Below are 22,921 nucleotides of genomic sequence, written 5' to 3' on the forward strand. Positions count from 1 at the left end.
CCTGAGCCATCGCAACAGAGTGCTGGACTCCAGATGCGAGGAAAGTGCGAAAGGTATCCGAGACCCGCAGTGGTGCTATTCGCGGTTTCAGCTTCTCGAGAAGTGCCGCTGATCTGAAGTTTGCCCATTGCTGCCACCGACCTTCGAATTGTAGTGCAGGAGTCCTCCCGACGTCCTCACTCTTGTCTACACGGCTGTCATGATGCCTACCCCCGGGCATCTGGATCAAGCCCATCTGCCCCGGGAGCAGGCATCCAGACATTTACAAAAACCCCAGCAGCCCCAGCTAGGGGCTGTCTGGGTTCGTTCCTGGCGCCGTAGGCACCAGGCTCATAATAAAAATCAGTCCTGGCGCCATAGGCGCCAGGCTCATAGACATTAATTACCTCATGCAGACCATGCTGCAAATCAATCCAAGCCAACGTGAGGCCTGGCTGGGACTATTTTACTACAGGGACTATTTTTTACTTGGGTGTGGTCCTGGGGAGCTTCTTTCCTGGGACTAGTTTGGAGGCTATTTAAACCACGCCCGAACAGCAGCACATGCTTCGTGTTCTGCATCCAGCAGCGTGACTCTCACCGTGCCTGCAGCCAGCATCCAGTCTTCTGCCACGCCCTCGTGCCTACAGCCAGCATCCAGTCTTCTGCCACGCCCGCCTCGAATCCAGAGGTCCTAGAATAAAGAGGAAGAAAAGGACAATGTTAGAAAACAAACTTATTTCGAATTCCTCACCTGATTCCGGATCCATTTCATCTCCCGACCTGGAAAGTACATCAGTCCTGCACGCGCCGCTTTGCCAGCTCCAGCACGGCGCCATACTCACCAGTTCTCACAGCATCTTTCGATCCGGCACTGTCCATCATTTCTTCGCCATACTCCGGCACCTAGTGGCACAAGAATAACAAGGTGAGCCAAGGGAATCAACAAATACCTCTTACCACCATAGACTTACCTGATTTACCACCGGTGGTAGTATTCTCCATATCTTCATATGCCGCATCTGTAAATAGGGAGAAAAACAACACGTTAACGCATGCAATAGTTACTGGACAGCGTTGGGTAACACTCTTACCTGAGCGCCAGCAGCAGCTATGAGACCACCTTCTCACAAACTCAGTTGCAACTTAAGGAAGGAAGGGGACAGGAGTGAACTTCGGGCACATTGAACTCTTTGAACATTATACTTACCAATCCTGCCTGGGACTTCAGAGTCAATGCTTACCGGAACTCTCCCAACGCCTTCAAACCTGTGAAGTAACTGGTATCTGCGCGCCCCTGCAAGACACGCAGGATGGAGAGCTCATCTTTTACAAACATATGGTGAGGTTACTAAAGGGATGTCTGAGGTGATTAGTGGGGGAGAGCGAGAACAGTTGGGAGGCCATCACTAAAACCACAGGTGGCTAATCCCTGTCTTCACTTGCAGGAAAATACTTCTTCGGGTCCAGCAGACAAGACTAGGCGGGCCAGTCCAGATAGTCATCTCTGCACTACGCATCACGTTGACGGAGACCGCAGCTGTCCGGGTCCGATCGACACCCCTGTGTGGTCCAGGTGAGCGTAACAGAACACAAAGCCTTTCTAAAAATACCCACCCGGGTGTTATGGAAACCTCGGAAACCGACCAACTAGCCCAATTATTGGGGGAACTTAGGGCGGAAGTACATGCCGCTCGCCAAGAGACTAATGCCCTCAGGAGAGAACTGATTGTCGAAAAGGAGCGCACTGAAGATCTGGCTAGGCAACTATTGCAAAACCAAGCTGGGCAAACGCCCCTACCTGGATATGGGGGAAACCCAACCCCTGTTTCATCAAGCAATCCTGTGCAAGTGGTTTTACCAGGAAATATTCCGTTAGCTCCACCCGAACGCTTTGCTGGGGACCCCAAAAGGTTCGCCGTGTTTATGAACCAATGCCGCTTGCACTTTTTATGCAGACCGGGAGCATTACCAAATGACCAAGCCAAAGTCGCCTTTGTATTGTCATATCTTAGTGGCAGCGCAGCGGATTGGTCCATTCCGTTAGTCAACCAGGATGATCCTCTTCTCCGGGATTTTCAGGGTTTTCAAAGGAGCATGGAAAAACTATTTGCCAGACACTCACAGGGTCAAGCCCTGGACAACGAACTTTTATACTTACGACAGGGTAACCAGGATCTGCTAACCTACATTGCAACCTTCAATAGGTTGGTGGTGGAAACCGGGTGGCCGGAGGAAAAACGAATTACATTGTTTCATCGTGGACTTTGGGGAGAACTCGGACGTCTTGGCTCAAGTTGTGAACCCACCTCAGGATTGCACAGAATTTATAGACTTAGTGGTCCAGCTAGACCACCGACTTCAGACCCGAAAGACTGATAGAGCTAAGTTCGAGAATCGGGTATTGGTTAAACCCAACGTTGCCCCCAAAGGAACAGATGCAGTTGTGTCTGTACTGTGGAACCTCAGGACATTTTCTACGGGATTGCCCTACAAAACCACCCAAAAAGGTGGTAGGAGTTGCTGATAAAAGCCACATAGAGCCTGATTCGGGAAACGACCACGCCCGACAAGCGTAGAGGTCCACTTGCCGAGCTTAAAGGAGGACACTCAGACCTCGCATCTGATCATCCCAATGGTCCTACTTGATCCCAGGCAGCCATCACGTATGCACGCAGTAAGGGCATACATAGATAGCAGGGCCGTAGGAAACTATATGGACCACGAATTGGGGTCAAGGATGAATCTACCTCTTAGCAAAAAGACCACTTCGGATGTCATCACCACAGTTGATGGAACTGAGATTGCCTCGGGGCCTGTAACTCATTTCACTACAGAGATGACACTGTTGAGTCAAGATGGGCATCGAGAGACTATTGTGTTTGATCTAATCAAAGCCCCACAGTTCCAGATAATAGTGGGCATGCCATGGTTGGAAACACATAATCCTTGTATAGAATGGCGAGAGAAGAGAATAACCTTCCCAGATTGTGCACACACCTGTTACCCAGAGAAAACTTTGAACAAAGGCCTGGCTACAGTCGTTAACCCAATCGTGCAGTTACCTCAGGAATACCAAGAATTTTAGGATGCTTTTCAAAAAGAACAGGCCAATACATTACCTCCTCACAGATCATACGATTGTCAAATTGACCTCCTACCCGGTGCACAACCCCCATGCAGTAGAATCTACGCCCTCACGGAACCTGAAAATCTTCACCTACGGCAATACTTGGACCAATACCTTGCTAATGGCTTTATTCGTCCTTCCAAGTCTCCTGCATCCTCAGCTTTATTCTTCGTGCCAAAAAAGCAACGTGCATAGATTACTGCGCATTAAATCAGATTACGGTAAAAAAAACGATAGCCATTGCCTCTGATCCCCGAATTACTAGACCAAGTAAAGGATGCTTGTATCTACACTAAGTTAGATCTCCGAGGGGCATATCATCTGGTACGTGTCAAGAAAGGCGATGAATAGAAGACTGCCTTTCGCACCAAGTACGGATTATTCGAATATCAGGTGATGCCCTTCGGGTTGTGCAATGTATCAGCAGCCTTCCAGTATTATATGAACAATGTCCTTCGTGAACTCATTGATGTCTGTGTCGTCGTATACATGGATGATATTCTAGTGTACTCCTCCTCAGAATCAGACCATGTTAAGCACGTGCGCTCTGTCCTTGAGAAACTACGCCAGCACAAGTTATATGCAAAATTTGAAAAATGTGTTTTCCATGCTACGGAAGTTGAATTTCTTGGATTTATCCTGACTCCAAAGGGAGTCCGAATGGACTCTCAAAAGGTGGATGCAATTCTCAAGTGGCCATCACCCAGTTCAGTCAAAGGGGTACAAAGCATGCTCCGATTTGCTAATTTCTACCGCAGATTCATTCCGGACTTCTCCCATGTTGTACACCCCATCACAGCACTTTTGCGAAAAAACAAACGCTTCTTGTAGACCGAAGAGGCTGGAAAGGCCTTCCAAGAGCTGAAAGCGAAATTCACATCAGCACCTGTCTTAAAGCATCCACGCCCTGAGCTTCCATACATAGTAGAAACTGATGCATCCAGTTTAGCCATGGGAGCTGTCCTGTCCCAGAAGGATCCTGAAACCGGTCAACTTCACCCAGTAGCGTTTTGGTCCAGAAAGTTCTCAGCACCTGAGTTAAACTATGCGATTACCGATAAAGAGCTATTAGCTATCAAATCCGCCTTTAAGGCTTGGCAGCACTACATTCTTGGTGCCAGGCCTACCATTACCATAATCACTGATCACCGGAACCTGCAGTATTTAAAAACAGCCAAAGGCCAATCATCGCAACAACTTAGATGGGCATTGTTCTTTGCCAAATTTGATTTTGTGATCACTTATCGACCAGGCCGCAAAAAATGGCAAAGCAGATTCCTTATCCCGAATAGGGATGGGAGAAGTATATGCAAACCCGGAACCAGTGCCAATAATTCCCGAGCAAAGAATTCTTGGCATAACTACTCTACAGACACTAGAAGATATTCATTCAAAAATCCAACAACTCTTCGATCCAGCAACCCTCCCGGACTGGGTAAAGAAAAACCCGGACTACTCGGTAGACAATGACCTACCTTACTATCAAGGACGACTATTTCTACCACACAAGGAAATACAAGAACTAGTCCTCTCCAATTACCATGACACCCTGATGGAAGGGCACCTAGGTATCGCAAAAACTGAAGCGAAAATTAAGAGACAGTTCTGGTGGCCCACTTGGCGAAAAGACGTAAAGTCATTTGTGATGTCTTGTGGCATTTGCGCCCAAAACAAAAGCCAGAAGAAAAAGCCTGCTGGCCTTTTACAACCTTTGTATATTCCACCTACACCATGGCACACCTTGTCTTTACACTTTATTACAGATCTACCGCCATGTAATGGATTTAACACCATCCTAGTTATTGTGGATCTTTTTTCCAAGATGGCCCACTTTATTCCTTTAAAAGGATTACCTTTCGCTTCAATTTTGGCCAAGGAGTTCCTCGAAAACATTGTTTGAATACACGGATTTCCTTCCGTATTGGTCTCTGACCAAGGCAGTCAATTCATTTCACAATTTTGGAAGAAATGTTGTCAATTGGCGCAAATCGACTGGAAAGGTTACAGACCACAGGAAAGGTCATGGGAGCCTAGTGACCACGTTCATGCACCTCGGTTGGTGAAGAAATTCCATCGGAACTTCCCAGACAAACCAGGGCCAAGGGGAAGAAAAACTTTAGGAGGGGCCTTGGGGGGGGGGGGAGTGGGGGGAGGAGTGCTGTCAAGATGCCTACCCCCGGGCATCCGGATGAAGCCCATCAGCCCCGGGAGCAGGCATCCAGACATTTACAAAAACCCCAGCAGCCCCAGCTAGGGGCTGTCTTGGTTTGGTCCTGGTGCCGTACTCCGACACCTAGGGGCACAAGAATAACAAGGTGAGCCAAGGGAATCAACAAATACCTCTTACCACCATAGACTTACCTGATTTACCACCGGCGGTATTATTCTCCAAATCTTCATATGCTGCATCTGTAAAGAGGGAGAAAAACAACATGTTAACGCATGCAATAGTTACCGGACAGCGTTGGGTAACAGACTCTTACCTGAACGCCAGCAGCAGCTACGAGACCACCTTCTCACAAACTCAGTTGCAACTTAAGAAAGGAAGGGGACAAGAGTGAACATCGGGCACATTGAACTCTTAACTTGATACTTACCAATCCCGCCTGGGACTTCAGAGTCCATGCTTACTGGAACTCTCCCAACGCCTTCAAACCTGTGAAGTAACTGGTATCTACGTGCCCCTGCAAGACATGCAGGATGGAGAGCTCATCTTTTACTATATAAGGTGAGGTTACTAAGGGGATGTCTGAGGTGATTAGTGGGGGAGAGCGAGAACAGTTGGGAGGCCATCACTAAAACCCACAGGTGGCTAATCCCTGTCTCCACTTGCAGGAAAATACTTCTTCGGGTCCAGCAGACAAGACTAGGCGGGCCAGTCCAGACAGTCATCTCTGCACTACGCATCACGTTGACAGAGACTGCAGCTGTCCGGGTCCGATCGACACCCCTGTGGGGTCCAGGTGAGCGTAACAACGACTGAGGTCCAGGAACACCAGGATCTGCCATACTACCACAGGAACAGAAGCCAGATGGAACCAATTTCTTCAGGTCTAAGGTAGTGTAAACTAAGGGGTACTTACCTCTTCTTGGGTAGCTTTGCTAGCTCTCAGTTGACACTTGTCTTGGTTGCCCTTTTGCAGAGTTGTTTGCAGTTTTGCCCCTCACATGCCTCCCAGCTTGTGGCCCAACAGTGATTTCAGTGCTTACGAAGACTTCTAAAACATTGTGCAAGACCTTTACTTCCAAGAAGAACTTCAGCTCCCCTAGAGTTTCCTCTGACATTGGCTGTCCTTGCTCCCTAATAGACTCTTCCAACCTCTGACTTTGTGTTTTAATCTGTCCCTCCAAAAAGTCACACATTCCATAACTTGTGTTGCTGGGAAACGGTTAATTTACTTTGCATTGGAGGGGGTTCAAAAGTACTTGCCTGCTTAAGAATATTTAACCGTTGTTTGCTCCCTCTAAACCTTTCCTTTGACACCAAACTCAGTATTGCTCTAAATGTGCCTGTGATATATTAATGTCCACAGTGTCCTAGTTATTTAAGTCACCCCATGGTGTAGGAAGTGTCTGTGTGCCATCCCAAATGGGTATCTACTGATTTAGTGAAACTGGAAGGGTGTATTTATTGAAGTAGATATGCGGTGTTACATATTTGCTCCATTCTAAAAAAAAAGGCTTATTCAACTGACTGTTAAATTAATAATTGTATAATCAAGAAACCTTGAGTGTGTTTATTGGGATACTTGTCAATGTGAATCTCTATGTTGCAACCCTACAGCTTACATTGCCCCCTCTTGAGATGAGCCTGGCTGCTCAGTCACTCTACCAACTTGTGTAGTGCATGCTTATTCCAAAGGTTTGGTTAACTATTGCCAAAACGACAAGGCTGGCGCAGTCTCCCACAGGGTACTTCATACAATCTTGCCTAACAGTTACTACATACAAATCTTGCCTAACACCTGCCCAGACACACTGCAGCCTAGGCAGGGATACCTGTTGAAGGCAAAACACACATAGATTTTCCCTCTCCCAGAATGGTAGAAGGGCTAACAAAGAACAATCACGCCAGTAATGGTGAAAAAAGGGAGGCCCCAGGTTGGTACTTGGGTGTCCCTATTGTGCACTACCGAGGCTATGGACATAGCCTGTAGTATATAAAAAAAAAAACTCAATAGTTGGTATAACGCGTCCACTTCCACCAACCCTAACTAGGGGATTGTGACTAAAAAGTCACAGTAGCAGAGAGAAGGGATACTTAGTATCCCTTTGGCACTCCACTGAAGGTGGTGTGTGCCAATCTCTCACCCTATAGAGTTTTGGGAGAGACGCTAAGTATCTGTCTATCCTTACGAACTGTACTTTACTTAAGGCTATAGAAAAACAATCTTAAAGGAGGACCCTAAGGGTCCCCGGCAACACTGCCCATAAGGAGCTGTGTGCTGCAGTAGCAAAACACAGATGCCTTTTAAGAGTTATGGAGCAGGCACTCCATATTACAGGTAGAATACAAAGAATCGAGTTCCAAAAGTGTAGCCCATAAGAACGAATGAGTGGAAAGGGCCCCGCTCATTGAGGATTAGAAGAAAAGGTCCAGCAATTCAGCAAAAAGTGCTGGGGGTCTCAATAGGAGAGGGGATGAAGCACCATACTGATAAATTTCCCTAACAATCTTCCACAGTTCTTAAACTTACCTGTAAAGATTAACTTGGGAACTGGAGACTTAAGGGCACAATGCCCCTAACCATTTGAGGGTTGGACTCAAGTGTTAGAATAACGGCCAATTAGTTCCCCAAGTAGTTGTACTGAATTCCATGCACTTAAGTACTTACCTATATTTCACTGGTTATTGAAATGTATGCCTTCTTTCTTTTCCTAGTGGTGATTGTATATATTTATTTTATAATAAGTGTGACATTTGTCTAGAGGTTTGGCTTTGTGTTTTTGAATGACATAATAAACTATTGTATATGTTTGTATTTGCCTGTTTAACTAGATTTATTGGTGGTGGTCTGTGTGGACTTGTAACCCTAGACCCTTCTCACAGACTTCCTATGACTAAATGAAGCCTCACAATTCTAAAATTACATTTTTCTAATTAATAATGCGTAACATGCTCATCTTGGGAATAAAATGACCTTTGACAGTAAACGTTTGATGCCCAGTCCCACGCTTCGAGGGTGGAGTCCGGCATGAAGCGCCATATAAATGTCCATTTAAAAAAAGTTATTTCAATTTGAACGCCTGTATTGTAATGCATACTTTGAATCTTAAACCTAAATAAATTGTTGTTCATTATTTATAGGCTAATAATGGGTAACATGCAAACATGAACAAAATGACCAGTGCAATAAAACAATATGACCAATGGCATATCCAGTGCCTCCCTCGTTATGCTCCTCAAGAGCCTTTCCAAGGCAATATATGAAGCATACATAATATCCATTACATCCTTGACATGAAATTTTCTTTTTCAACACTTCAGACAAGAACGGGTAATGTGAGACCAAGATAAAAGTAGTTTTTCATTTCAAAAGTTTGTATGATGCTATAAACAAAAATACAGAACTGGATGTCTTTCTATTAAATGTGACTGCATTGCCTTTCAATGGCGTGCTGCAAAGAATTGGAGGAAAAAACCTGGAATTAAGCAACATGTTCAGGTTGCCGGGGAAGTTAAGAACCCAGAACCCCAAAATGTAAATTATGACCTGAAATTGATCATGGCAATCCACAACTTGACCCCTCCTTCAGCTCATTAGAACTCGATCTTAATAGATATTGGTCACTGTTTTTATCTGTATAGTTTGCAATAAATTGATGTCTGAAAAGAGCATCAAATACTATAGAGATTTTCTAGGGTATAATATTTGTTTTTCGGGAAGCAATTCATGTTTTAAGTAACGAATGAAAAATAGTTGACTTGTTCTTCTGTACTTTTATAGCAAACATGTCGGATAAGGAACTTAAGAAATTGAGGAATAAACAGAGACGAGCACAGAAGAAAGCGCAGCTAGAGGAAGAGAAAAAGAATGCTGAAAAAGAAAAACTGCAGAGGAATCAAAAGAAGAAAAAAGAAGATGATGATGAGGAAATTGGAGGTCCAAAAGAAGAACTTATCCCTGATAAACTAGCCAAGGTAAACTTTGCAATTAGGTGTTTACTTAAATGTTTGATTACAAATGGATTTAATAACTATTACACTTCAATGTCAGGGAGTTATTTTATTAAACTTTCTGCAGACAAAGGTTAGTACTTGTGCATGGTTGTATAGTATAAGGTAGGTTATTTAATGTTTACATACCTAAAACATTTAAAGTTCAGAGTTCTGTGTACTAAGCACGATTTGATCTTTTCAGTAGATCTACACTGAGTGCCAAATATGTTATCCCACCCTGCCACCAATTGCTCAAATGGACTTTCTGAAACAACCATGTGGGTGAATTCTGAGAAGCCAACCAATTATAGTGAAAGAAAAGAAACTGAAGTCTAGCGCAACCCAGTCAGCAGAGCAGTAGGGATTGGTCACAGGATGGGTATGAGTGGTCTAGGACTGAAATGATACAAACACAGAGCACTCCCAATAGTTCCAGTTAGAGACATATACAAATCTAAACAAAAAAAATGTACTTAGCTTTTAAAATGGCCTATAAGGAATTGAAAATTCTAGTTAAGTATTATCACTCACCGCCTATCTGAATTCAGGTTTACATTCAGCTTTGGGGGTTTTGCTAACAGAGCAACAAAACATTACTGTAAAGTAGATTTCCATCTTTGTGCAAAAGTCTCTCTGCCAGTGAGTCCCCCAGCACTTTTTGCTAGACTCTGATTTTTTTTTTGACTGATTCTCCTGAGTGAGTGGAAGCCTTTTTCCACCCTCACTCCCATTTACTCTGATCATGGGAACCCTTTCTACCTCTTTTTGGTATTTCTTTTTGGAGTCATGCTTTCCTCCAATTTTAAAGGCATTTACAATTTACTAAAGCAGCACACAGCACTTTCTGTACAGTGTTGCTAGAGGCTCCTAGATACTCCGTGATTGATTTTACTTTTCTTGGCAAATTCTTTTACCAAGACAGGCAGATACGTTTTATCCTACCTGAATTTATTTTGTGATATCAGTGTTAGGTTAGATTTTCATTTCTATGCTAAATCTTCGTCCACTGGGAGACCACCTGTTGGGTAAGATTTTCATATTTATGATAAATCTTCCTAACCTGTGTCAACCCCACCATCGTTTGCTTGGACTTGAAAATGATTCTGCCTTGTCCCTAGGTGGTTGGGAATCCCCCCCCCCCCCCCCCCACCTACCCACCTAGTCATTTACTCTTTTTATGGGTGACCTTTTTTATGTCTCTCCATAGTGTATGATTGGAGTTATAGTTTCCTATAACCTTTGGGCTTTGGATGGGTTGCCCCTTTTAGGACAGTTTTTCTAAAGTCCAGTGTTGGGGAGAATTCTCAATTCTGTGTTAATTCCTTTCTACCTTAGCTCTCTTGCTGAACTTTAGGACTTTATATTTTTATACTGGAGTGAGTGAGACCTTTTTCCAACGCGCTCATGTATTTTCCTTTGATTTGAACCCTGTGTTTTTTTTTTGGTGTTGGAGTCTGACAAACTCCATAAGCATCATCTTTTTACATTGTGAGATACAGCACCCTCGGTGCAGTGTCACAGAGAAGTACTTTGAGAAATCCAAAGGTTTAAATACCTTCACTTGGATAAACTGTTTCCAAGAGTAGTAAAGTGAAATTGACTTTCCTTACATTTTTATCTTTGTAGACCCAGCACACACTATCTTCCATAGAGTGCTGGAGGAGTTACTTAGTATCCCCTTTGTCTACCTTCTCATGTAACATTGTTATGTTACCCTTTCTACAATTAATGGCTGGTGGCAGTGGTTTATTTTTCCTACCATTGTGTGCTTTTTCCGCTCGCTGAATCCTCAGCTGCATTATTGCACCCATGGGTCCCAGTTTTGTCAAAATGGCCTGTGTTAGGACTTTTTCTGAAGTCCAACTAGGGGCTTAGTAAAACCATTCAACTGAGGCAGTACAAGACTCCACTCTTAGTATAAGGGTGTACCACCTGAGTACATGATAGCGCAGACCGAGCAGCCAGGCTTATTTTAGGAGGGAGAATGGCTGTAGAATCAGTACAAGTGAAATTGTGATACAAATGATCCAAAGAAACACAAACACTATGTATTGTAAAAATAAATTATGTATTTAAATACAGGTAGGCCCAGAAAAATCTAGGGGTAAGTAAGCACTAAAACATTATATGAAATCACAGTATAAAAACACAACACTATAATTGGAAGTACACAGACCCAATTATTGACCTTATTTGAAGTACCTAACAGTATTTCTAGGGAAGTAAAAACCTTTTCATACACATTCAGTATAGGTCAAGCCTCTTATTGGGGAGTAAAAACCAATGATTATTTTTTACAATTCCATTCAGTAACGCAAGAGCAGTAGACCCTTCCAGTTGTATGATTCTCAGTACACATCACTTAATCATTCTACTGGACAATATACATTTGGTGACTAGTGGAAGTTATTTTAGGTGCAGTAAAAACCTATAACTACTTTCGTGACAACACACAGTTATACTAGGTGAGTAAAACCGAAGTATGTAATATACAATTACAGGTGCTTTCGAAATGGGGGAACCCCCGATTGAGGTAAGCAGTAACTCTTGTAACTTATTTTTGGATGGAACACAGCTAACACAAGGTAAGTAAAATCCACATACATTTTTAACGTCACAATGAAGGGGAAAGTAAAACCCAATGTTAAACTTTACTGAATGACTCCATGTTATTCTAGGCAGGCAACAACCTAATGCAGACTTATTCTGGACAGGCTAGCAGCAAGTCAGGGGAAGCAAGACCCAGTTTGGGTGACTCTCGTACAATTATCCTCAAAGGACTAATCTGGTGATACCAACAGTTGGAGGACACTCATACAATTACCATGCAGGAATAATCTGGTGAAACCAACACTTTACTTTTTGGGAAGAGGCACACCCTCCTCACAGGAGAATAAAATACCTCCGCATCTACTTTCTATTAGAATGGCAAAACAGTTTCTAAGGAAAGAAAATGTTAGCCGTACCTTTTGAAGAATAGTGCATCACACATCCAAGGTAAATACGAACTTTTGTAACTGTTCACTCTTAGAATTACAGTTACCAACCAACTCTTTACAAGTAAGTAACTTTTAAACACGCATCTTCTTTTCTAGGCAGAAGGCCCAATACCTTGAAAGTCTTTCCTTTATGCTTGGAGCATGCGTGTTCTCAGTGGCAGAAGGGGGGGTCGCTAGGACTAGTGACCAATAGGTTCTTTAGTAGCAAAAGTCAGTTCCTTAGGAAAACTGGGCAAACAGTGAGTACTTCATTTTAGAGTTAGAAGAGGGTCCAGGGCCTTCACAGAAGACACCCTAGCAGGGTTCTAGCAGTGGGATTGGGTGCACTGGATGAGAGGCCTCCCCATCACAGAAAACAACCCACAGCTACACATAAATCCGAACAGGCTTAAGTTAAGTACATACCCAAGCCAACACAGTACCTCAGCATTGAAGATTTTGCAGCAGGAGAATTTCAGGGTCTGCAGCCAAATAACCTGTCAGTGGATTCCTTGTCATAGTGACTGAAAACAAGACCTCAGAAGGGACTTTGCAGCAGGGATCGATGAAGAAGGCTCTAGGCAATATTTGCCTTGTGGCTGAATGCGGTTCTGCAGATTTGGCGCCTTTTCAAGGAGCACAGAAGACAGAAAATCACAGTTGAATTCTCATTGTTACAAAGGTCCGGCACTCTGTTGAGGGGACTCTTTGGACTCTATTAGTTTCTCTGAGGATCCACCAGAATGCCCACGCAGTTTCAGGGATATTCGGAATTTCGTAAGACCGTGCACCGCATGATGGCTTGAGGTCTCAGGGTATTGGGTTATTACAGCAATGCATGGTTGCAACAACGCACGGGATGGCTCAAAATGCAGGTCTTCTCGAGTCTAGTGGGTCTCACCAGGCTCTGGTCGGGGTCGTCTTTTTCAGAGTCCCCAGGTCGATTGGAAAGAAGGGCTAAAGCAGGCTGCGGGTGCACAGCAGGATTTTCCGGTCGCTGGAAATAGTTTCAGCTTCTTTTCCTTCATCTTACTCTTCGGTTTCGGTTCCAGTGGTCGACTTTACTTCAGCTTCTAGGTTTGCAGTATTTATCAGGAATTGCAGCACAACCTCTGCATTCTCTCCCTGCATTTTACAAGAAGGGGCAGTCTGGTTGTCCAATCAGGACAGCCAGCCCTCCCACTGAGATTAGTCCCCATTCAAGCAATTCGTAAGATAAAGGGCAGGGGAGTTTTGGGCTCCTCCCTCACTTCCTGCTCTCACAGATAGACTGGAGCCTGGGTGGGGAGTCTAGGGGACTCCCGCCGAAGATAGAAATCACACAAAGGAATTTCCCGCCCTGCATGTCGGGAAGGAACATGAAACGACAAACACTAAAATGGTGAAAAAAGTCAGGGGCCATTTTGGTAAAATGAGCATCCTTCGGTGCCTTTGCTGCAGCTGTGAAAACAGCCTGCGGTAAAGGTGCACCAAATTAATACAAGTTATCACTGCCAGAAGCCATTGAAGGTAAACTTGTCACTGTAACAGAAGTGTTCGTTTTAATGTGAAAGGGGTTACATTGTAGCTCCCCAGAACTCCACATAAGGTGGGGGGTGCTGGTTTCACTTAACACAATGTAAAAGGGATCCAAAGATCCTTTCTACCCTTGAGAAACTGTAGTTCTCTCAAGGTTAGCAAAATAAAGTTAAAGGGGGAGCCCCTAGGGCAAACCAGCAACAACAGGAACTTATTGCCAGTAAGTTGTTAAAGAGGATAACTTTAAAAAGACAACATGGAGAGTCTTAAAAATGAGACCCATAAAAAGAGTTCAAGATTATGTGAGTGTGGAAAAAGGTTCCCACTCACTGAGGTATTAAGGAAAAATATCCCACTATTAAAGCGGAAAGTTCTGGGGTTGACCCAGGTCAGGAAGATTTCCCAGTTCTGTGATAATCTTACCTAACAGCTCGGTTTTCTTTTTTTGCTATTTCTTGTAGGAAAGGTCCTTCTTGAGATTTACTCTCCGTGCCAAACCAGGTTTGGTCCCTTTGTTTGTTTTGTCTTTGGCGTGGTTCACTGCTGAAGCCCGCCTCTGGCTCCAGCGTGTCTGGCAGGACCGGAAAGCGACGTTCCCGAAACCCCCTGTGTTTAGTCTCCTTGGTTACAGGAATGCACCCAAAGGTGATTGGCTGTCTGACTGGCTGTCCTTGTAGGACAGCCACCCTGCTGTGTGATTGACAGCTAGGCTGCGAATGAATGAGAAAACCCTGCGTAAAAGGCAAGCTCTTTTGTAAGGAAGGCAGAGTTGACAACTGGACGAAAGAACCGAAGAAGAAACTGAAAGAGAAGCTTACTGCACCCTCCTGGACCGTTGGTTTTCCTGGTGACGCTCTGCTGCATTGCTAAAGCTCTGAATTTCTAATCGACTAGAGAAGCCCTGCAAGGACGACTTCTCCCCTTGGGTTGGTGGGACCAATCAGCCCCAAGACTAACTTGCCTGAAAACCCTCTATATGCTGGCTGTAATTCTTTGCAGATGCTGGAACCAAGTACCGGGGGACAAACTCCAGAAACGAGTATCGTTTTTAAGCCGGACCCAAGCTCCAGGATGATCCTCCGGACTCCCTCGAAGCAGAACTATAACGAAGCCTGCCCGACCTAAACTGAGTGTTGGACCCCAGAAGCAAGGAAATTCTACAAGGTGTCCAAGAACCGCAGTGGTGATTTTTGCAAGTAGCTGACACTGCAAAGTGCTGCTGATCTGAAGAGTGCCCATTGCTGCCGCCGACCTTCGAACCGTAGTGCAGGAGTCCCCAGACGTTGTCCCCCTTGTACCCACAACTTTGGCCCAGGAACAACAGGATCTGCAGGAACTACAACAGGAACAGAAGCCAGCTGGAACCTTGTTTTCAGACTCCAGGTACTGTTAACTAGGTGTACTTACCTCTTGCTGTGTTTAGCTTGCTTGCTCTCACTTCACACTTGCATTTGCTGCCTTCTGCAGAGTTGCTTGCAGTTTTGCCCTTCATAAGTCTCCCAGCTTGTGGCCCTACAGTGTTTTATTTTTTACAACAAAACTCTTTAACATTGTGCAAGACCTTTGTGCTAATATTCAAAAAGTGCCTGAGCCCCCCCCCACACCCCCCCCCCCCTAGACTTTGCTCAATTGACATTGGCTGTCCTGGCTCCCTGAAGACTCTTCTTACCCTCTGACGTTGTGTTGCTCTGTCCCCCCAAAATGCCATACATAACTTACTTGTATAGCTGGGAAAGGGTTAACCATATTGCATTGGGGGATTGAAAAGTGCTTACCTGTTTGAGAAACTTGGTAACCTTTGTTTCCTTCCATAACCTTTTCCTTTTTCCACAAACCTCAGTATTGATTTAAATGTACAAGTGATATATTAATGTCCACAGTGTCCTAGCAATTGAAGTCACCGCCAGGTGGAGGAAGTGTCTGTGTGCCTTCCCAAAAGGGTATCTACTTATTTACTGAAACTGAGTGTATTTGTGGGTTTAGGCCAATTTTATCGTAAACAAATGGTCGCAATGACCATTTGTACTAAAAATGCTGCCACCAAAGGTTCGAACACCAAAAGTTCAAACCTTTGGTGGCAGTATTGTAAAAAAAGAAAAATAGGGGCTGCGGTGGTGTCCCCCCGCATCACCCCGCAGCCTTCAGTTTAAAAAAAATAAATAACAAAAGGACCCTGCAGCGCCGGGTCCCGATCACGGACGTGAAAGGGAACTGGCACTGCAGGAGCCCAGCATGAAGACAAGGTAAATGGGGTTTGTTTATGTTGGGGGTGTGAGTGTCCTGAGGATGTGGGTGGGGGGGGGGGTGTTATGGGTGTGTTGTGTGTGCGTGAAAATGTATGCGTTTGCATGAGAAAGGTGCAAACATTTGGTAGTTCGCACCTTTCTCATGCAAACGATTTGCCCGCGGTACTTTCAGCTGCCAGCAAAACACTCGATTCATATTTGTGAAGTGTATTTAAGTGTTGCATATCGCTCCCTTCTAAAGAAGGCTTATTTTAAAACTGACAGGTAAATTAATAAATAATGACTGTAATCGAGAAACCTCAAGTATAAGTGTTATTTGACTACTTGGCACTGTGAATCTTTGTTGCAACCCTACAGCTCACATTGACCCCTCTTGATATAAGCTTGGCTGCTCAGTCACTCTACCAACTTGAGTAGTACAGACCTATACCAAAGGTTGGGTTACCTATTGCCAAGAGGACAAGGCGTGTGTAGTCTCCCACAGGATAACTACATACAATCATGCCTAACATCCATCTAGGGGCTTCATAAAACCATATATCTGAGGCAGTACATACGCTCCACTCTTAGCATAAGGCTGTACCACCTGAGAATGTGGTAGCATGGACAGAGCAGCCAGGCTTATTTTAGGAGGTAGAGAGGGCTGTAGCTTGGTACAAAGAAATTGTAGCATACATATGGTCCAGAGAAACACTATGTATTTTAAAAATAAAGGGGTTGTTTTAATACAAGTAGACCAAGATAAATCTTGGGTAAATAAGTACTATAATATAAAAACGCAATCCTAAAAACCTACACAATACCTATGGTATGCAAACCAAGTTATAACCTTATTTAGAGGAGCAAGAAGCAAGTCACGGTGAGTCAAATTTAAGGTAATACTTCAGGATAGTAATCTAGTATTCTTGGGGAATAGACCAGGTTAGATATACTTTTAGAATACAATCCGTATTTCTCCAGTCCAGCATGGGGTCTGGCATGGATTCACATGCTCCTGAATATTCCTCGTCGTCAGGCTGGGAATCCTCTGTTATAAGAATAAAAAAAGGTTTCACTTTCGATTATAAACTGTCTTTCTTCCTATAAACCAATCACTGAGCTCTGGGTCATACTGCCCCCAGCCAATGACTGCCCTCTCCCTAATCCCCTCCTCTGGCAGCCATCTTCAGATTTTTACTGCACGTTCAAGTGTTGGGAGTCCTCGCGTTTCGCTCTTTGAGCTTTTGCTAGGAAAACGGGTTTCGGTTCAATCGAGCCCGTGTGCTCCATCATCGCCACAAACCCCGTCCGCAATCACTCCCAACCCAACATCCCTCATACACCTCGACTATGGGTTTTTTGGAGGCCCAACATATTGACCAGCCTGACGCCCTCCGTCCCATAGAATGGATCCGCCGATTTGCTGCTCCGCCCACTCCTTGGAACCCATGCACATTGAAAGACAGAAACCTGAGACTCGGCTCTGGGTTCATAACCCCCAAGACACTCGCCAAAAGACACTCCTCTCATCCCACACACATTCAAGCGAACACGCTCAAATTTTGAACATCACCCAAACAGCCCCCTTGAGCACATCTGAACAGCCACTAATCAAGGGCGCCCTCGTCAATGCCCGCTCCCTGGTCGCCCATGCGCTAGATATCGCAGACTTCATCTCTGTCAACAACCTACATTTCCTGGCTATCACGGAAACCTGGCTGCACCAAGCAGCAGGCCAAGCCCTATCCCTCGCCATCCCAGAAGGTTATTCAATACTAAGGAAAGACCGGGACATGGGTAAAGGAGGAGGAGTAGCCTTCATCGCTAAAACATCCCTTGGACTTAGATTAACCCCTCCGCTTAGCTTCCGATCTGCAGAACTTCTGTCAGCCAAGCTCCAACTCTCTGCTACACAAACCATACTATTACACCTCCTTTACAGGCCCCCAGGCCCCATCACCACATTTGAGGAAGAGATATCTGACCTCTTGACCACCAACACCAAAACAGGATCTCAAATTATCCTACTTGGTGACTTCAACCTCGGTCTCGGCGACCCAAACGATACCAATGCGCTCTCCCTGGAAAGCACCATCTCCCAACTAGGGTTCAAGCTCAGAATCACAGACCCTACCCACAACAAAGGCAGGACCTTGGACTGGCTAGCGGATCTCAACTGCTCTACGGCCATCACAAAAAATGAGCAAACTGCATGGTCTGACCACCACGCCATCTCCTTCTCCATCCAAGGGAAATCACAACCAAACACTCCAACCCCTACCATCCCCCAAACCCTCACCAGAAGCAACCGCAACATTACCTTACAAAACCTCCGCCCACTTATAGACAATATCTGTACCCCTACAAACTACGCCAACCTAGATGCGAAGAAACTTGCTGACCTCTACAACAAAACGATAGAATCAGCAGTAGACACCATCGCTCCACTCAAACCCACCAAAGCCAAACCGGCAGCCCACATGAACAAATGGTTCACACCAGAGCTAAAAATCCTCCGAAACTCCAAACGAGCCGCAGAAGCCACCTGGAGAAAAACGCCCAACCTCTCCAACAAAACTCAACTCTCGATAGCAGCCACCACCTACAAAACTGCTATCCTCAAGGCCAAAAAAGAGACATATGATAACAGAATTGAGAGCGCCAAATCCAAAACAAGAGCTTTTCAATATCCTCAGGGAACTCGAATCCCCCCCCCTACACTGGCTGAAACCTGCGTGAAAGATGCAGATTGGTGTGAGAGGATTCAAAAAGCCCTAGCAGACAAAATCACCATGTTACAATCCAAAATCGAACAGAAAAAGCTCAGCCTAGCCAAAAAAACAAACCATCCACCGTCAACCACCCCCAAAACACCCACTTGCCCCCCTTCTCCTTCTCACCAGTTTCCACTAAAGAAGTAGAAAGCATCATTAAGGGCCTCAAGCCCTCTAGATGCCAAGGGGACTCATGCCCAGCTCCCATCATCCAAGAAGGCGCCAACATTCTGGCCCCCTTCATAACAGCCCTCATCAACGCATCCTTCAAATCAAGCTCAGTGCCTAGCAGCCTCAAGGAGGCCTGGGTCATGCCACTTCTAAAAAAAAAAACCTAATCTAGACCCCAATAACACAACTAATTACAGGCCAATCACCACCGTTCCCTACATCCTAAAGATCTTAGACAGAGAAGCCTACCTGCAAATACAGAAGCACCTGGAAGACAACAACCTCCTGGGTCTCAGACAATCCGGCTTCAGGCCAAGGCATGGAACAGAGTCAGCCCTACTGGACCTAAAAATCCAGATGGACGAGGCAAAGGACAAGGGTAATCTAGCCATTCTCCTACTGCTAGATCTATCACATGCCTTCGACCTCGTCGACCATCAGATCCTCACGGAACATCTGATGACCTCAGCGGCCTTCTCTAACCAGGCGACTGCCTGGATCCAGTCCTTCCTAGCCAACCGAACCACCCGGGTCTTCTCCCCGGGGGCATCAGCACTCCCTGTCCCCATCACCTGCGGCGTTCCTGAAGGCTTGTGCGTCTCGCCGACCCTATACAAATTGCTTCACTAAGCTATTGTTTGACCGCCTAGACAACCTAGGTGTCACATACACAAACTATGCTGACGATACCCAGGGTCTCATCACCCTATCAGGGTGCTACGATGAGGACTCCACCAGAATCAACAACCTTTATTTGGAGATCCAAGCCTGGATGGCAGAGCAGTCTATGCCTCAACGACGAGAAAACTGAGCTCCTTCTTGTCGGCTCCCAACCACGGCTAAACAAACTAGACCCCCGTTACGGGTCCATCAACATAGACGGTAACCTAATCACAGTAGCCAAAGAAATTAAAACCCTTGGGGTTTATCTAGACTCTACTCTCTCGCTCAAAAGACAGGTGAACGCCACAGCCTCATCCACAGCTTACACCAATAAGCTCATCAACGCCTGCAAACCTTTCCTATCACCTTCCAGCTGCATTACACTAGCCAGAGCGTTAGTGCTCTCAAAAATTGACTACTGCAATACCCTCTTTCTCGGCTCATCAGAACGCAACCTGAACAAACTACCGGTGCTTCAAAATAATGCCATCAGAGCCGGCCTCAGTATCCCACGAAGCGGCCACATCTCCAGCATTAGACAAGATGCTCACCGGCTCCCGGTACGAGACAGAATCACTCTCAGATCCCTCGTCATCGTCCATAAATGCCGCTCCAATGACGCACCCAAATACCTGGCAGACAAGTTCCACAATCACACCTCAACTAGACCAACTAGAACGCCATACTCACATTGCCTTTCCGTTCCCAAATTCTCCCTAAAAAAAGCAGGTGGCGCCAGCTTCCCGGTCCTAGCTGCCAAACTATGGAACGCTATGCCACCAAACCTTAGAGCAGAACCCTCATTTTGGACTTTGAGAGCCAAAACAAAAACATGGCTTTCCAACAAAATGCTGCTTAATGTACTTCCTCTCCGCATGTCTCTGTTGACCACCTTGTAACCCGGTCTGCTACACCTATTGTTTTATCACAGTCTGTATTGTATATTTTTGCCATGTTGTAACTGTCTCTAAGTCTCCGGCGCCCAGTTACCCCAGGGTTCGGCGCGCGGTACAAATAAACTAAACTAAATTAAGCTTCGATCAACAGAGACCCGTTTTCCGGCATTTTCATCGCCCCTCAAGGGCAGAAATCGTTCAGTGTTCTTGAAAGCTTCCAGAAGTCTTCAGGCCTACACTGCGAAGGACCATATTGGAGGAAAAGTCCCTCTTCAAGCTGTGCACCAGCTGCGGTTTGGTGAATGTATTTACGGATGACAAACATTCCCAGTGCCTTTAGGTATCCAGTCATTGCCTCGACAGCCAAACCATCGACAACCATATCCTTGGAAAAGAAACATTGACAAAAAAAGATCGAATGCATTTTTTTCAATGGTAAAGGGTTTAGTTTAGCAAAAATGGGGTTTAAATGTTAAAAAAAAGGGGGGGAGTTACGGTACCCCCCATTAAAAAGGTTTTTTTAAAAATGCATTTGTTTTTTTGTCGATGGGTTTTTTTGTCAATGGTTTTTATAACGGGTATGGTTGTCGATGGTTTGGCTGTCGAGGCAATTACTATAAACCATGCCTGTATTGTCTACACCCGACCCATCAAGAAAACTGTGAGATCTGCCATGGCATCACCTAGCGCACGATGAAGGATCTACACGCCTGGTTGGAGGCATGGCTCAAGACCATGGCCTCTACTCCGGGGGATTCACAGGGGCATGCCTCTTCTGGATCCTGCCAACCTGAGCAGGCTCCTAAGTCCTTTGAGGGCGCCCCACCACAAGGCCAAGCACCACAAGTACGCTTCTGTTGGGGTCGCCGCGCATGCGGTTCCCGCGGCACTCGGGGCGTATTCATCGTCTCAGTTGGCCTCGATCTCCAGCCACCACTCCAGCTCTTCGTCCAAGAGGAAGTCGACTACCCCGGAGTAGCTGCGGGAGACACCAGAGACAGCCAAGCAGGGCAAGGTGACCAAACCGCCCATGAAGGAGAAGGCCACGCAGGACAAGGTATCAGAGCTGCCCGTGAAGGGGAAGGCCAAGATGGCCGACCTTCCCGTGAAGGCCCAGGAGATCTAGACCAAGCCATCCTCCTCGATTTGAGATGTTGGTGGCCTCCCTTTCGAAGCAAAAGGGACGGGCCCTCCCAGTGTGCCCCAGCGGTACCTACAGTGTCTCTCCCTGCCAGGCAAGAGTCTTTGTTAGAGCCTATAGAAAAGACTCTGGAGAAGAGGATGCCGGAGCTAAGCCCAGGACTGACACCTCAGGACCCGAGGAGGGGAGGTGTCGGGGAGAAGCAAAAACTCCAGGGCACAGACATTTCTTCGTCCCTGTTAGGGAGAATTCTCAATGTGCTAATTCCTCTTTACCTTAGAGACCCCCTGCAACTTTGCTGGATTTTGAGGACTTGAATTTTTAACCTGGAGAGAGTGAGACCCTTTTTCCCACTCATGTATTTTTTTTTTTTTTTTAAACTTTATTTTATTAACATTTTCATAATATAACAAACAGGCTGGAAGCATTACCATAGATTCAACATGTCATCAGCCCTCAAAGAGGAAGAGCCCCCACCCCCCCACCCCCCCAGAGAAGAAAAAGGAAGAAAAAAGGAAAAAACAAACCCTCCCCCCCATTAACTTGGATCCAGTAGAACCCCCTTTGCAGGGAGATGCGTTGCAAACTTTGTATGACCGGAGTTCGGGAAAAAAAGCAAGAAAATTCCAACTGCGTGATAGGCTGTATGTCGTCCATTCTCCCCCGGGACGTGGGTCCTCATTTCCATCCACATTCCCTCCTCGAGCCTCAGTGGACCTCCCATCCCCAGATCTGCTGTACTCCGTACCAGTTAGCCTGAAAGGAGTTCATGTCATTGTTCATCATCGCTGTTAGTTTGTCCATCAAGAACATGTTTTTAACCTTGTGTGTCCAATCCTCCTTTGTGGGCAGCCCCCTGCTCTTCCATTTCTGGGCCAATGCCACCCTCCCGGCCCTCAGCATTGTTTCCCACATCCTCGGGTATCTGTGTACCTCCGTATCCTCTGGGGGGAGGCCCAGCAGTATTGTTAGGGGATTGTGGGGAAGCGATTCCTCCGTGACTTCGGCGATCCAGCCCCTTACCCTCTCCCAGTATGTTTGCGCTTTCGGACAGTGCCACCACATGTGGCCCCTCGTGCCTGGTTGGTCACATCCCCTCGGGCAGGCGGGGGAAATTCCCGTGAACATTTTTGACAGTTTGATGGGATCTCTGTGCCACCCCTGTAGAATTTTAAAATTGTGCTCCATGTCTGCAGTGAACAGGTTCCCGTGGAATGCTATTTTGAATATCCTCGACCAGGAATCCTCAGATATTTCTTCCCCGGCCAGCTCGTTCCAGAAAGTGC

At 45.7% G+C, this 22,921-nt stretch overlaps 1 protein-coding gene across 1 annotated transcript in view; it reads left to right on the forward strand.

Annotated features, from left to right (window-relative positions):
- NAA15 (N-alpha-acetyltransferase 15, NatA auxiliary subunit) overlaps positions 1–22,921 on the forward strand; it is a 1,171,626-nt gene that overhangs the window by 889,103 nt on the left and 259,602 nt on the right. The window contains exon 15 of the mRNA XM_069631086.1: positions 9,058–9,251. Coding sequence (XP_069487187.1) covers positions 9,058–9,251 — 194 coding nt within the window. The remainder of the gene's footprint in view (positions 1–9,057; positions 9,252–22,921) is intronic.

This window comes from Ambystoma mexicanum, chromosome 6q (genome assembly GCF_040938575.1).
Source record: "Ambystoma mexicanum isolate Mex_15411 chromosome 6q, UKY_AmexF1_1, whole genome shotgun sequence".
Lineage (NCBI taxonomy): Eukaryota > Metazoa > Chordata > Amphibia > Caudata > Ambystomatidae > Ambystoma > Ambystoma mexicanum.